This window comes from Hemicordylus capensis, chromosome 4 (genome assembly GCF_027244095.1).
Source record: "Hemicordylus capensis ecotype Gifberg chromosome 4, rHemCap1.1.pri, whole genome shotgun sequence".
NCBI classification, from domain to species: Eukaryota; Metazoa; Chordata; class Lepidosauria; order Squamata; family Cordylidae; genus Hemicordylus; species Hemicordylus capensis.
In genome coordinates, this window is record NC_069660.1 from 178876066 (window position 1) to 178890270 (window position 14205).

Consider the following 14205-nt stretch of genomic DNA (forward strand, 5'->3'; position numbering starts at 1 on the left):
CTCAGGGTAGCTCACAACATTAACAAAATAGATACAATATAAGATAAAAGGCTGACAAAGTTAAATACGTTTTTAAAAAAACAGGCCAAAACTACATTTAAAATTACAGCTTCTTTAAAAAAAAGTTTCAAGTTAAAAGTTATTTTTAAAGCTAAAAACTGAGAACTAGAACTATAAAAACTGCATGTATCAGCTGCAACCCTGTGCAGTTCAGGTCTCCAAATTGAGATTTAAACAACTGAGAGTTAAACAACTAAACTGTGCACCGGACTGCACAGCATACATAAAAACATGAATGTAAGCAGAAAAATACTTTTGAAAAAAAGATGTACTTACTCTGTATCAATTATTTTTTGCTTTAATGCGATTAAGGCAGCTACATATTCATTTAAATTCTGCAAGAGGAAAGAGAATACCAAATAATAATTTAATAAGGAAATCTAGCCCCTCCCCACTTTATTAAAAAGCTATACACCAACAGTGCTCAATCTGGACCACTTTAGTAGCATTTAATCTGCTCTTTGCAAAAGAAAGAAAACTGAAAGAAGATACAGCTATAGACCAGCTCTGTTCCCTCTAAGGCAGTGGTTCTCAACGTGTGGGTCCCCAGATGTTGCTGAACTACAACTCCCAGCATCCCTAGCCCCATTGGCCTTTGGTTGGGAATTATGGGAGTTGTAGTTCAGCAACATCTGGGGACCCACACATTGAGAACCACTGCCCTAAGGCGTGTGCATGTGCACGTGCTCACAAGTTTTTGGATGTCTGCTCAGTTCATTTTAGATCCTGCTCAGGCTGAATCAGGAAGGCCCCACTCTGAATGCAGGTGCACACACCCTGCCTCGATACTACCACCCAGAACAAAACTCATTCTGCACAGAGATGAAAAAAAATTAGAGGGACCACTGTAGACCAGATGAAGTAGGTAGTAAAAGACTGCACAGAACAGTTACTTAAGCTATCAATCAAGGTTCAATAAAAACGAGAACAAAACTATGAATCATTTTAGACTGCAAAATAAATGGCTTCCAATCACTATAGGAGGAGAATTCTGGATAGCTCATTAGGTATCATTAAAAGGGCCAAGAGCCGAGCTGGATGAACAGCAGCCTGTGCAGCTCAGGTCTAGGCTCCACTTAAGCAACTAGGCTGATAATGGCTACATCCAAACATCAGAAGCCGGCTCAAGGTATTCTGAGCTGCAGTGGACCAATTCCCAGACTCAAGGAGATTAAAGTATAAGTACTTCTCTCACATTAAAATACAGATCTATCTTAAAAACCGATTCTGTCATTTTGTAACAGTTAACTTCAGTTTAATGTGAGCCTCTCTTTGTGCTAACTCATCTAAACCTTTAAATCAGAGTAGCAATGAACCATTTCCACGCCTGTCTGTGGCAAGGAAGAATCACTCCAGGCAAATCAGGCAGTAAAACATTTATCAGTGTTAAAGTAGGGCTGTCACATTCTGGAGCTGGTCTGCACTGTGAGTAGGAGGGTCGAGGAGCCAAACCACCTTCTTACTACTGCCATCAGGAGAAAACCTTTTCTATGGCTGCTTCCACCAAATAGCTTCAAATCCCTTCAAAGGCCTCACTGTAACTTTAAGGTAGAATGGAATGGCCCTCGGATGAGGAGTGGGAAATAAAAATATTCCAGAGACGAGGGAATCAAGAAAAAGTTATGTTTTTACAAACACACACACACATATATATATCAAAGCAAGAAAAAAGTTATCCTTATATACACAAAAAAACATATGAGCAACAGTGCATAAAACAATTGATAAACACATCAATTAACAGATAACTAGAACTGGCTCCATTTTAGTTGGGTTACATAACTACACTGTTTCCCCAGCCCTTTCTTCTCTATTGACCTCTCATTCTACTCCCCCGCCCCACCCAATCTGGAGCTTTGATTGACTGCCTTCATCTCTGGCCCTGGCTTTTATGTTATAAAACTGACTTACCCCTTCAACTCTTAGCCAATCAAGGGGGCAGTATTGGTTTCATTTCTTATCATCCTCTTCATTTCTCTTTTTTGTTTACTTTTAGGTTTTAGTTCTACCCAAACTTTGGGTTTCTGTTTCCTTAAAAGGAAGGTAAAGTGTGCCATCAAGTCGATTTCGACTCCTGGTGCCCACAGAGCCCTGTGATTTTCTTTGGTAGAATACAAGAGGGGTTTACCATTGCCTCCTCCTGCGCAGTCTGAGATGATGCCTTTCAGCATCTTCCAGTATCACTGCTGCCCGATATTGGAATCCCCTGCCCCAGCAGGGATTCGAACCGGCAACCTTCCGCTTGTTAGTCAAGCATTTCCCAGCTGTGCCGCTTAAGGTCCTTAACTGACCTTTAAAAACTTTTAAAATGTACAACTGTTTTTAAAATAGGCAATAGTGCATGAACTGGTTCGGCGCCTCCTTTGGGAAGCGCCAAACTGGCTTGGGCGCCCGCAGCCAAACCAGAACAGTGGGGAGTGGTTCCCTTAAGAAGAAGGTCCTTACCTGCTCCACTAGCGCCCAGCTGCTTTTCTGGGTGCAGTGCTTGCTCTAGCAAAGGCTGTGGTGGCTGCAGCACTCTTTCCCACAGCCTGTGCACGCATGTGCAGTGGCCATGTGTGTGCCAACACCGCACACACGGGCTGCAGCTGCTGCGGCCCCTGCTAGAGCGAGCACTGTGCCTGGAAAAACAGTAGGGCGGCAGTGCCTCAGGTAAGGACCTGCTTCTTAAGGGAACTGCTCCCCACCCACACGAGCCATTCATGCACTTCCCTAATAGGCAACTAGTTTCCAACTAAAGGGAAAACACAGCCAAATACAAAACGGAGGAACCAGTTCCATTCCTGCACAAGGGCAATACCTTTATTAGGACCAACCAAAGCATCTAAGTAGTCAGTAATTTGCATTTTCCAGAAATCTTCTTCAGGATTAGTGATAAGCAAAACTAGAAGAGGAGGAGGTTGGAGGGGACAGAAGATGGAAGAGCCTGCTCTGCATTTCACATCCTACATCTTTGCTTTGCTTAACATCCAGCCTGAAGGAGAGCTAGGTCTATTTTGTCATGCTTTGGTTGGTCCCGATGAAGATCCCCCCCCTCACCACTTTAAAGTTCCAAAATAGTTATAGCTTTTATTGAAATTGGTAGTGATTGATTGTTTTGTCTAGCACAAGACTGTGTAGGTAGACAGGCTAGTAAATAATTTGGTGTGTGAGAAACTGTTCGTAGAGCTACTTGCAAAGCTGCTTTAAAATGTTGAATCATTATTTTGGTGTATTTGAGGTTCTAGACTTTGCCCAGACTACCAAAAAAACCCAAACCCCAGATTAATTCATTACTTTCCCAGAAAAACTGGGAAAACCTACACATCAGAAAGCACAGAGAATGATACTTCACAGAACTAGAAAAAGACTAGAGTCACAGCGAGACACATTCTTATGCTTGCGAACTGCAAGCCCTTTTACTAGCATTTGTATAACATACATTGGTGGGCCATTGGTGGACATGAGTCTCTCTCAGCCCTATCTTAGAGATGCCAGGGAGGGAGCTTGGAACCTTCTGCATTTCTGCATGCAAGCATGGAGATGCTCTTCCCAGAATGGACCCATCCCCTGAGGGGAATATCTTACAGTGCTCAAACATGTAGTCTCCCATTCAAATGCAAACCAGGGCAGACCCTGCTTAGCAAAGGGGACAATTCATGTTTGCTACCACAACACCAGCTCTCTTCCCACAGAGAGGTTCCCATTACAAGGGGAACCTAGAAAGATGCGCTCTATAGCTGCCAGGTCAGATTTGATTTAAATCATGATTGAAATCACTTCTCAGAGACACAACATTTAATGATTGAAATCATGATTTAAATCACTAGTTAGGAAGATTTTATTTAATCATTTTCTAGTAAAAGTGAAATCTTGTTGGATATAACTTTAATACATATTCATCATAACGCAAAGATAGATTAAGGTTTTGCATGTTTGCATGCAATAGATGGCCCTCATTATTCGTGGGGGTGCTGTTCTTGCCTATAGGTGAAAATATGGAAACTGTGATTAACAAAACCTTGTGTCAATGGGAATTTGGGGGTTAGATTTCTAAACGAAAAAGGGGGGGGGAAGCAAGTGGGGCAAAAATAAGAGGACAGTACTTCTCCAGGTCTCCAGCAATGCCCCCCCCAAATTGATGAGAATATACAAATGTAAATAATTGGATCCAATAGGATTCCAAGAATCTTTGGAAGAATTTCGAGATCTGCCAATGATTCTGTCAGTGCTCTGGTGCAAACATGGAATAACAAATTCACAGAGCAGATGACACAATTACTCCAAAATGTCCTCTCCGACCTGCTTCAAAATTAGCCTCATGGTATTTGGAAGAATTATGGGAGCTGAAGTTTCAAAGAAGACGACTAGAGCGCAACTGGAAGAAACTCGATGCAAAGCCGATAGTTTACAACGCAGAGCACATATGCTCTGGCAATATGGGTGGCAAAGAAGTGGTTCTTTTCTGCCTGTGTTGCTTCAACAAGTTCACATCCAGCAGAGTTACCTAGGGTTGTGAGAGGGCTAGTATGTGCCCCTCCCCCTGAACTTGAATTTAGAACCTTCAATCACCTGCTGTGACACTTTTAATGACTTTTTTGTGGATAAAATCTCTTGTATTTGGGCCAAACTGGATTTCATATTAATTGCAGAATCTACTAGAGAGCTGTCCAGCAACCCCTCTTATGAGATCAGATTGGATCACTTTCAATTTGTGATTCTTGAGGATGTGGACAAGCTGCTTGAGTTTGCATGTCCCACCACCTATTCTCTTGACCCTTGTCTAACTTGGCTCATTTCATCTGCCAATAGTACTATCAGAGAGGGTCTGGTACATATTATAAATGCTTCTCTGAGGGAAAGCAAGATGCCTCCTTGCCTTAAGGAGGCTATTATTAGGTCTTATTGAAGAATCTGCACTGGATCCTCGGAGATAGCCAATTATAGACCTGTCTCTGATCTTCCATGGTTGAGCAAGGTGATTGAGAGGGAGGTGGCCTCTCACCTCCAGGCAAACAGATTATCTAGATAGATTTCAAACTGGCTTTCGGGTGGGCTACGGTGTTGAGATATCCAACTGGGTATTGACAGAGGGAGTATGACTCTGTTGATCCTTTTGGATCTCTTGGTAGCTTTTGATACTATTGACCATGGTATCCGTCTGGGTTGCCTGAGGGAGTTGGGATTGGGTGGCACAGTTTCCCCTCCCTACTTCTCTGGCAGACTCCAGATGCTGCTGCTTCGAGACGGTTGCTCTGCAAAGTGAGAACTAAAGTATGGAGTTCCACAAGGCTCCATACTGTCTCCAATGCTTTTTAACATCTACAAGAAACCGCTGGGAGAGATCATCAGGAGATTTGGTTCAGGGAGTTATCAATACGCCGGCCTCACCCAAATCTATTTCTCCATATCAACTTCACCAGGTAATGGCATAACTTCCCTAAATGCTGGCCTGGAGGTGGTAATGTGCTGGATGAGGGATAACAAACTGAAACTGAATCCCAATAAGACAGAGGTACTGACTGTGAGGGGTCAGAACTCGGGAGATGGTTTAGATCTGCCTGTTCTGGATGAGGTTACATGTACCCTGAAAGAACATGTATGTAGCATCTGGATCCAAAATTCTCTCAGGATGAGACAATGGCCAGGTGTGCTGTTTGTCAGCTTTGGCTGATATGTCAGCTACACCCATTTCTGGAGATAAATTACCTTAAATCAGTGGGACCTCCAGGCATGACTACTGTAATGTTCTCTACATGGGGCTGCCTTTGTACGCAGTCCAGAAGCTACAGTTGGTGCAGAATGAGGCAGCCAGACTGGTCTCTGGGATAACTGGAAGAGACCATGTAACACTGCAGTGTCTACCAATATGTTTCTGAGCAAAATACAAAGAGCTGGTTATTACCTATAAACACCTGAATGGCTTGGGTTCAAGGTATGTAAGAGAGGACCACCTTTTCCATGAACCCTCTCACCTTCTAAGATCATCTGAGGAGGTCTGGTTACAGCTACCACCAGCTTGTTTGGTGGCTACTCGGGACTGGGACTTCTCTGTGGCTGTCCCAGGGTTCTGGAATGCACTCTCTATTAAAATCAGTGTCTCCTCCATCTCTGGCTATTTTTAAGAAGACCCTTAAGATGCACCTGTTTTCTCAGACTTTTAATTAATTTTATATAATTTAATCGTTTTATCCAGTTTTAATATTTTATCTTATGTACACCACCTAGGGATGCACAACTCAGGCAGGATAGAAATATGAGAAACATACATATAAATATATAAATAAAAATAGCCACAAAATGGCAGGCAGGAAGGACATTGGAAGTCATTTCTAGCCACTCAAAACTGTGGAATTTTTCTATTTTTCTACCCGCAGATAATGAAACTGGGTCTCTAAGACCCTATTGAGGATACATGAAACTGAGGATATGGAATCGGTGGAGAATGAGGGCCACCTGTACATTATAAAGCAATTATTTATTCTAAATTTCTCCAGATTAATTTTCATTTTTAAAAAATGGATTTGGTCAATTTATTTAGTACCAGAGCAGATACACATTTGCATGTCCAGACATGCTCCCTTCATTACCTTCAAAGTAGGTCTGTTCATTGTTTGTTAGATTTATATTCCGCTCTTTCCAACAAGCTCAGAGTGGCTTACAGCATTTTAAAAGTTAATAATCTTGTCATGAAAGGGCTCACATTTTAAAAAACAAACCAACAAAATTTAAATAGGAAAAAAAGAGTTGTCAGAGGAGAGGGGGTCCAGCAGGTACTTGGTCCTTCTCAGGCCGTGCTGCTTGCTTCACCTCTGCTGTAGCAGCCTGATAGCAATGGTAATTATGTGGTTACATTCAGACACACCAGGCCTTGCATTTCTTTGTTGTGCTGTTTGCATAATGCATGCATGCCTGTCTTACCCACAGGTACAGGAACTTCATTATATTCTCAAATGAGGTCTCTTTTATGGCCTGCTGCCATGATAGGTGGTTCCCTTCTATAATAGAGGATAAACTCAGAATAAGTTTCCTCAGGAATGCATAAATACATTCTGCTTTCTTCTTTTTCCATCTTTCTATTCCTCTCAGCTGCCCCTTACATTTATATCCACTCATCCTCCTTTTTCAGATCTGTTCCATTCCCCCCCCCCCAAATCCTGTACCCATTGAGTTTCTTTGTCTTTGAACTTTTAGAGAGGGAAGGGCTTGACATGTTTGTGTGCGCGCATGCGAGTGCATGTTGGATGGGCCCTTCCTTCCTTCCATCCATCCATCCATCCATCCATCCATCCATCGGCTGTTGCTGGTGTCTATCTTATGTTTTTTTTTGCAGATTGTGAGCCCTTTGGGAACAGGAAGCCATCTTTTTAAAAAAATAAATAAATCTATGTAACAGATATTACATAGGAAAACTTTTGTTGAAAAACGCTATTAAATATCCATCGTATTCCTATGTACACCGCCTGCAAAAGAGGACTGATCAGGCCTGTTATCTCTCATCTCCACATATTGGAGAATAAGGAATGTCCTATCCTGCACTTCTACAATTTTAGAGATTCTGCTTTTTAGTGAGTTTTGTTGTAAGCTGCCATGAATTCATTTGTGGAAAATGGTGGCATATAAATATTTTAAATAAATAACTAACAAATATTTAATAAATATTTTAATAAATATTTTAACAATATGCTCAGAGGATATAATTAGAAATTATTACTATTTATGGTGATACAGTATTTTTGACCAATTTAAATCCAATTTTCAAAATCCATTTTTTAACCAAAAAATCATTGATTTTATAGTCTGTCCCAATAGCTGTCCACCAAGCAGCTTTCCCCTTTGTGATTGTCAAATGTACAATTGGAACATCTTTAAGGATCTGTGCAAAATCAATTTATTTGAATGGAGATTGTGTTAGTGAGTTTTGATCATTGTTTATATCTATTCAACTATTTAATGTGAATATTTTTATGCTTTGTTAAAGATAGAAACATGAGCCCTGGAAATGGAGTAGACTAGAAGTTATTGGACATATTCTTTTTATAGTTTTTTATGCAGACCTTGTTGATTTTTCCAATCAATTTGTTACTGTGCATTCATTCAAAAGTTACACTGTACATGTCAACCAAACACCTCGAGTGCTTTCTGGAACATCTTATGGGCAACTCCTCATAGCTTGTTTCAATAATTTTGTGGCACCTGAACAATTTATTTCCCCAAATCATTTGCATGTTAAAAATTGCCAGTCTCCAAGGCACGACTGTCTCCATTTAATAAAGTGATCATGTATGCTTCTCATCTGTTTATCTTTTAAGCAGAGGTATGAAACATGCAAAGTCTCTGATCCAGCCCACTACCATATAGCACTGCCACCACTGAAGTTTTCATTTCTGTGGTGAGATACAAGCAGCAAGCTCTTCCCTATCGTTCAGCTGCAATTCCCAGGCTGCCAGTGGTGGTAGACTTCCCAGAGAGTTTTCTGTGGAGGACTGACACAGTAGCATAGAGTTCTCAGGAAGAAGTGAGGCTTTTAAAAAGGCTAGAAAAATACAGAAGCAAGGCAAGCATTGGTGTCACAGAACATCTGTTGATGTTGCACATTTGTGACCTGTTATAAAACCAAAAATCACAACCACATAATGGAGAAAGCAGAGAATATATTAGGGTGAGCTGCACTATAGGGACACCTATGTCTGCACACTTCATCATATACATTCACCACACACACACAAATACAGGTTCCTTCATTCTCTCTCTGAAGCAAGTAATGACACTCTATCTACAAAGACATGACTAGCAGCATTGACAGGAGCCAAAATCCATATTAAATCCTTTACATTTTGTAAAGGATTCTTGCAGTGTTCCCTCTAACAGGGATTCCCAGATGTTGTTGACTACAACTCCCATAATCCCCAGCCAAAGGCCACTGCAGCTGGGGATGCTGGGAGTTGTAGTGAACAATATCTGGGAATCCCTGTTAGAGGGAACAGTGCCCCCCAGCTGTTTTTGGACTACAACTCCCATCATCCCAAGCTACAGTAGCCAATAGCCAGGGATTATGGGAGTTGTAAGCCACCATCTGCAGGAGGGTCAAAGTTGAGCAGGCCTGGATTAACCCTGTGGTCACAGCTAAGAATGTGACCACTCATCCATCATCTAGGCAGGCTTCCCCAAACTGCGGCCCTCCAGATGTTGCTGAACTACAACTTCCAGCATACCCAGCCACAAAAAATTGTGTCTAGGGATGCTGAGAGTTGTAGTTCAGCAACATCTGGAGGGCCGCAGTTTGGGGAAGCCTGATCTAGAGAGATGGAGCAACCATTATATTCCCAGGTGCAGATAATAAGAATTATGAAGAGTATGCTGGTGGGGGGGAAAAACAGTTTTCAGTCAGCAACACTGACACAATAATAGAAGTGCACTTATAGGGCCATATTCAGTGGTAGAGCACATATTTTGCATGCAGAAAGCCCCAGGTTCAACTTGTATCATCTCCAGGAAGGGCTAGGAAAGACCCCCACCTGAAACCCTGGAGAGCCCACTGCCATACTGAGCCAGACAGACGGAAGATTTGACTCTGTATTCTTCACACGTTAAGTGTGTATACTTCCTTGGAAGTAACAATACTTCCAATGTATTGTTAGAAGTATTAATCAAGAAGGCATTTCACAGCAGACTTAGAAGTCAAGAGGTGCACAGTGAACTTTTTTTTTTTTACACAAATGGATAGAAATTTGATGAAGGAAAAAAGAAAAGCCAAACAACAATAAAACAGCAATATAAAATCCAGCACTATCTACAGATATTTTGCATAATTTATTTATATACCCCCATTCCAAAAGGTGGCTCAGGGTGGTTTACATTTAAAAAAACCCAAAAAACAAAAAAAGAACAATTAAACTCAAAAGTCAATTAAAAGTAGATTAAAATTATAATTAAAACTAAAAAATAATAATACAAAAACTAGCTAGAAAAAGCCCAATATTCCAAAAGAAACAGCAAATGATACAGGGGGGAGGCATAAACAGACTCTCAGAAGTCTGATCCTAAAGAAAGAGGCAATGGATCAAAAATTGAAATATTAAGGCCCAGAAAGAGAGAACATTCCCTAACCCGCAGCCTTGAAGGGGGGGGGAGAATGCGGGGATGAAAAATTCTAAGCTGTTCTTAAAAATAATGACAGCCAATTCACTCTACTGCAGTGCAAATCTCTGAAAACTGAAAGTGAAAGTTCAGTAACAGAAGCACTGTCTCTTTCAGGCACTGATGTAAATAGAAAGAAAAACTGAGTCATGCTAGCATTTCAAGATTATTTACTAGAATGAAGAGAAAGTACATAAGAACATAAGAACAGCCCTGCTGGATCAGGCCCAAGGCCCATCTAGTCCAGCATCCTGTTTCGCACAGTAGCCCACCAGATGCCGCTGGAAGCCACAGGCAGGAGTTGAGGGCATGCCCTCTCTCCTGCTGTTACTCCCTACAACTGGTACTCAGAGGCATCATGCCTTTGAGGCTGGAGGTGGCCCACAGCCCTCTGACTAGTAGCCGTTGATAGACCTCTCCTCCATGATGTAATCCAAACCCTTCTTAAAGCCATCCACGTTGTTGGCTGTCACCACATCTTGTGGCAGAGAATTCCACAAGTTGATTATGCGTTGTGTGAAAAAGTACTTCCGTTTGTTAGTCCTAGATTTCCTGGCAATCAATTTCATGGGATGACCCCTGGTTCTAGTGTTATGTGAGAGGGAGAAGAATTTCTCTCTATCCACTTTCTCCACACCATGCATGATTTTATAGACCTCTATAATGTCTCCCCGCAGTCGCCTTTTTTCCAAACGAAAAAGCCCCAGGTGTTGTTGTAGCCTTGCCTCATAAGAAAGGTGCTCTAGGCCCCTGATCATCTTGGTTTCCCTCTTCTGCACCTTTTCCAGTTCTACAGTTTCCTTTTTCAGATGTGGTGACCAGAATTGTACGCAGTACTCCAAGTGTGGCTGCACCATAGCTTTGTATAAGAGCATTAAAATATTAGCCGTTTTATTTTCAATCCCCTTCCTAATGATCCCTAGCATGGAATTGGCCTTTTTCATAGCTGCCGCACATTGAGTTGACATTTTCAACTCAATGGCCCAATGTCCACCACAACCCAAGATCCCTCTCCTGGTCAGTCACCTACAGCTCAGATCCCATCAGCGTATAATTGAAGTTGAGGGTTTTCGTCCCAATGTGCATCACTTTACACTTGTCAACATTGAAGCGCATTTGCCACTCTGTCACCCACTCACCCAGTTTGGAGAGATCCTTTTGGAGCTCCTCACAATCCGTTTTGGATTTCACTACCCAAAAGAGTTTGGTATCATCTGTAAATCTGGCCACCTCTCTGCTTACCCCTGCTTCTAGATCATTTATGAATAAATTAAAAAGCACCGGTCCCAGTACAGATCCCTGGGGGACCCCACTTCTTACTTCCCTCCATTGTGAAAACTCTCCGTTTATACCAACCCTCTGTTTCCTGTCCTTCAACCAGTTAGCAATCTGGACTGTAAATATTTACAGTAAATGCAAATATGAGTCTAGGATAGCCAATTTAGCCTACAATTATCATATCACTTGCAGACTGATTATACGCATATCAATACAGAAGCAAGTCCCACCAAATTTAATATTGTTTTTTTTCAGGTAAGCGTAAGACAAGTTTTTAAGACAGAAACCTTATTGTATATTGGAGTGCAAACTGAATGCTCCAGTGGGCTGGAACCAAGTACGATGAGGTGTTTGGGTGTAGAAGTCAATTTTTAGTGCATTATTACATTAAAATTAACTATTAAAATATTAATGACAGCATTTGTGGTTCTTTCCCCCTCATTAATGGACCCACAATTTTAATTAAGAATAACAACCAGAAAATAGGCCCTGTCCCTGGCTCAGTCAGTGGGGCACCTGGAGTGCATGCCAGCCCCAAACAAATATCAATGAATACAAAAACGTACAGACCATAGCCACGACAAACTGACCATAATACCTCAAAAAACATATACCGAATATTTACTGGGCCTAGGATAGGCCATATTAGGAAAGATTACCGAACTATTCTCAAACTCTGCCAGACTCGAGTGGCTTCTACCCTCCCAGCCATCATCATCGGGCAGGTCAGCTTTTCCATCACGGAACTTTCCTTTAGAACTTTAAGCCACTCCGGGGATGTTTTACACTGAATGGCGAGAACCCCGCCCCCGAAGCTGCCGTACCTGCTGAAGCACTCCGCAGTTAGCGCAGGCCGTGGCCGCCGCCGCCTCCGCCGCGATGCCCGCGGTGGTGGCCGCGGGCGGAGTCTCCCCGGGCATCATGGTTCCCGCCGCGACCACACGCGCCCATCCGTCGCCGTTACAAGCCCCGGGTCGCGGCAGATACAGCTGTAGCAACACCAGCACGTCGTACAGATAAGGAAGAGCCCGTCCTGGAGGGAGCCCCGCACTGCGACTCATAGGGAGGAAGGCCCCCATCCGCTTGCCCACGGCATTGCCTGATTGAAAGCATCGCCACGTTCTTCTTGACGGAGGACAACAAGAACGCTTCCAAACCCCGACCCCAGCAACAAACGGCTTTTCCTTTCAAACAGCTAATCTGCCGTCACGATCTAATTTTCCCGCAGACAGGCACTATAATTTGTTGCCCATTCTCTGAGCAGAGACTGTGGTCATAACTTCCCATCATGCAAAGAGGAGCAGAACAGAGAAAGACTTTAAATCCCAACATGCAATGCGATCGTTTCTCGCTTTCGTGAGAATAAAATTCTGGAGAGACTAAGTATGAGTGTCTATGAATAAAACACATTGTGGATTTATATTTGTGAGTGTTTCTCTGGAGAACAGCTATACTTCGGATGGCTCCATGATGGAGCCATAGCCTGATTTTGCCTGATCGTGAGAATAGCCCCATTATATTTTGTTGTTAGGATACTAATTGTTTTAATTCATGACCTAAGACTGCTTATGTTCAGCAGCAGCATGTTTCTTTTTCTTTATGCTACTTGTAGGACAGATTCACAGCCACTTGATTCATCCACTTGATTGCTGCAACCAACACATCTTGTCCAAGGCATACTAGAATTCTGTGAATTCTATCCACACAATGCAGAACACAATAGCAAATTGTATTTATGTATGCTTTTATTTAAAGGGATTTTTAAGCTACAAAAAGAGATTTAAAGGGATTTTTAAGCAGTCAGATTTCCAGGTGATTTACAAAGGGGTGGTTGTGGAATAACAGAGCAGTGCAATTACAATCTTAAAATATAAATGTCCAAAAGACAATTAAAACTGCAGTTCAAATTTTAAAAATAACATGTATTTGCCTGGCACAAAAAGAATAATAAGATGCACACCAGGTAAGTCTCCCTAGGAAGGGAATTCCATAGGTGGAATTCAGCTGAGAAGATCCTCTCTCCAGTCACCACCTGTCCTACCTCAGATAATGAGGGTACTTTGCGGAAAGCCTATGAAGTTGATCTCAGGGTATGGGCAGGTTGATGTGGAAGAAAAGATATACTGATTGAACCAGTAAACACAACAATACCGGTTACAATCCTATATGTGTTTGGAGATGTAAATCCTATTGACTTCAGTGGAACTGCAGCCGTATAAATAGACACCTAGATAATTCAGCTGACAATACAAAGGAATTGCCCTGCAAATTAATATCAAAACTTGAGTTTGGAAGTGGTCTTGAAGTAGAAAATCCTTCTGATCGACATAGTCTGCTCTGGAAATTATGACAGCAGTTAGAGCAATTACAGCAATGGCCAGATGGTGGCATGCTTGATTTATAGAAGACACTCCAAACCCAGCAGCGCACTTCTTAGTGAGGTTTTATCTTTTTCTCCAAGTACCATGACAAGAGCTGAGGTGCTCTTACCCCCAGGACTTTGGGGCCAAAGTCCAGGGCCTCCACACACCCCTGGGGGTCCCCAAATCCTCTTTAGTCTGTCCTGGGTGGTGTGGTTGAAATAGCACGTCGCCGGCCCGCACTGCACTGGGTGACTGGGTGCAATTGTGACCTGCCGTGGGTGCTTTAGAGACGGTGGGGGCGGGAGGGGGAGTGGGGAAAGAAATATGTGGCATGGGAATAAGTTGTGTTATGTGTTGAAATGTTTCTGCAAATGCCGATTTGCAT

General features: G+C 42.3%; 1 protein-coding gene across 1 annotated transcript in view; it reads right to left on the reverse strand.

The window, feature by feature from the left end:
- Positions 1 to 12610, reverse strand: part of ICE1 (interactor of little elongation complex ELL subunit 1) — a 65144-nt gene extending 52534 nt beyond the window's left edge. The window contains exons 1-2 of the mRNA XM_053244480.1: positions 12282 to 12610; positions 337 to 395 (exon numbers count right to left, since the gene is read on the reverse strand). Of these exons, the coding sequence (XP_053100455.1) occupies positions 337 to 395; positions 12282 to 12536 (314 nt within the window). The 5' untranslated portion in view covers positions 12537 to 12610. The remainder of the gene's footprint in view (positions 1 to 336; positions 396 to 12281) is intronic.
- Between the last annotated feature and the right edge of the window lie 1595 nt (positions 12611 to 14205).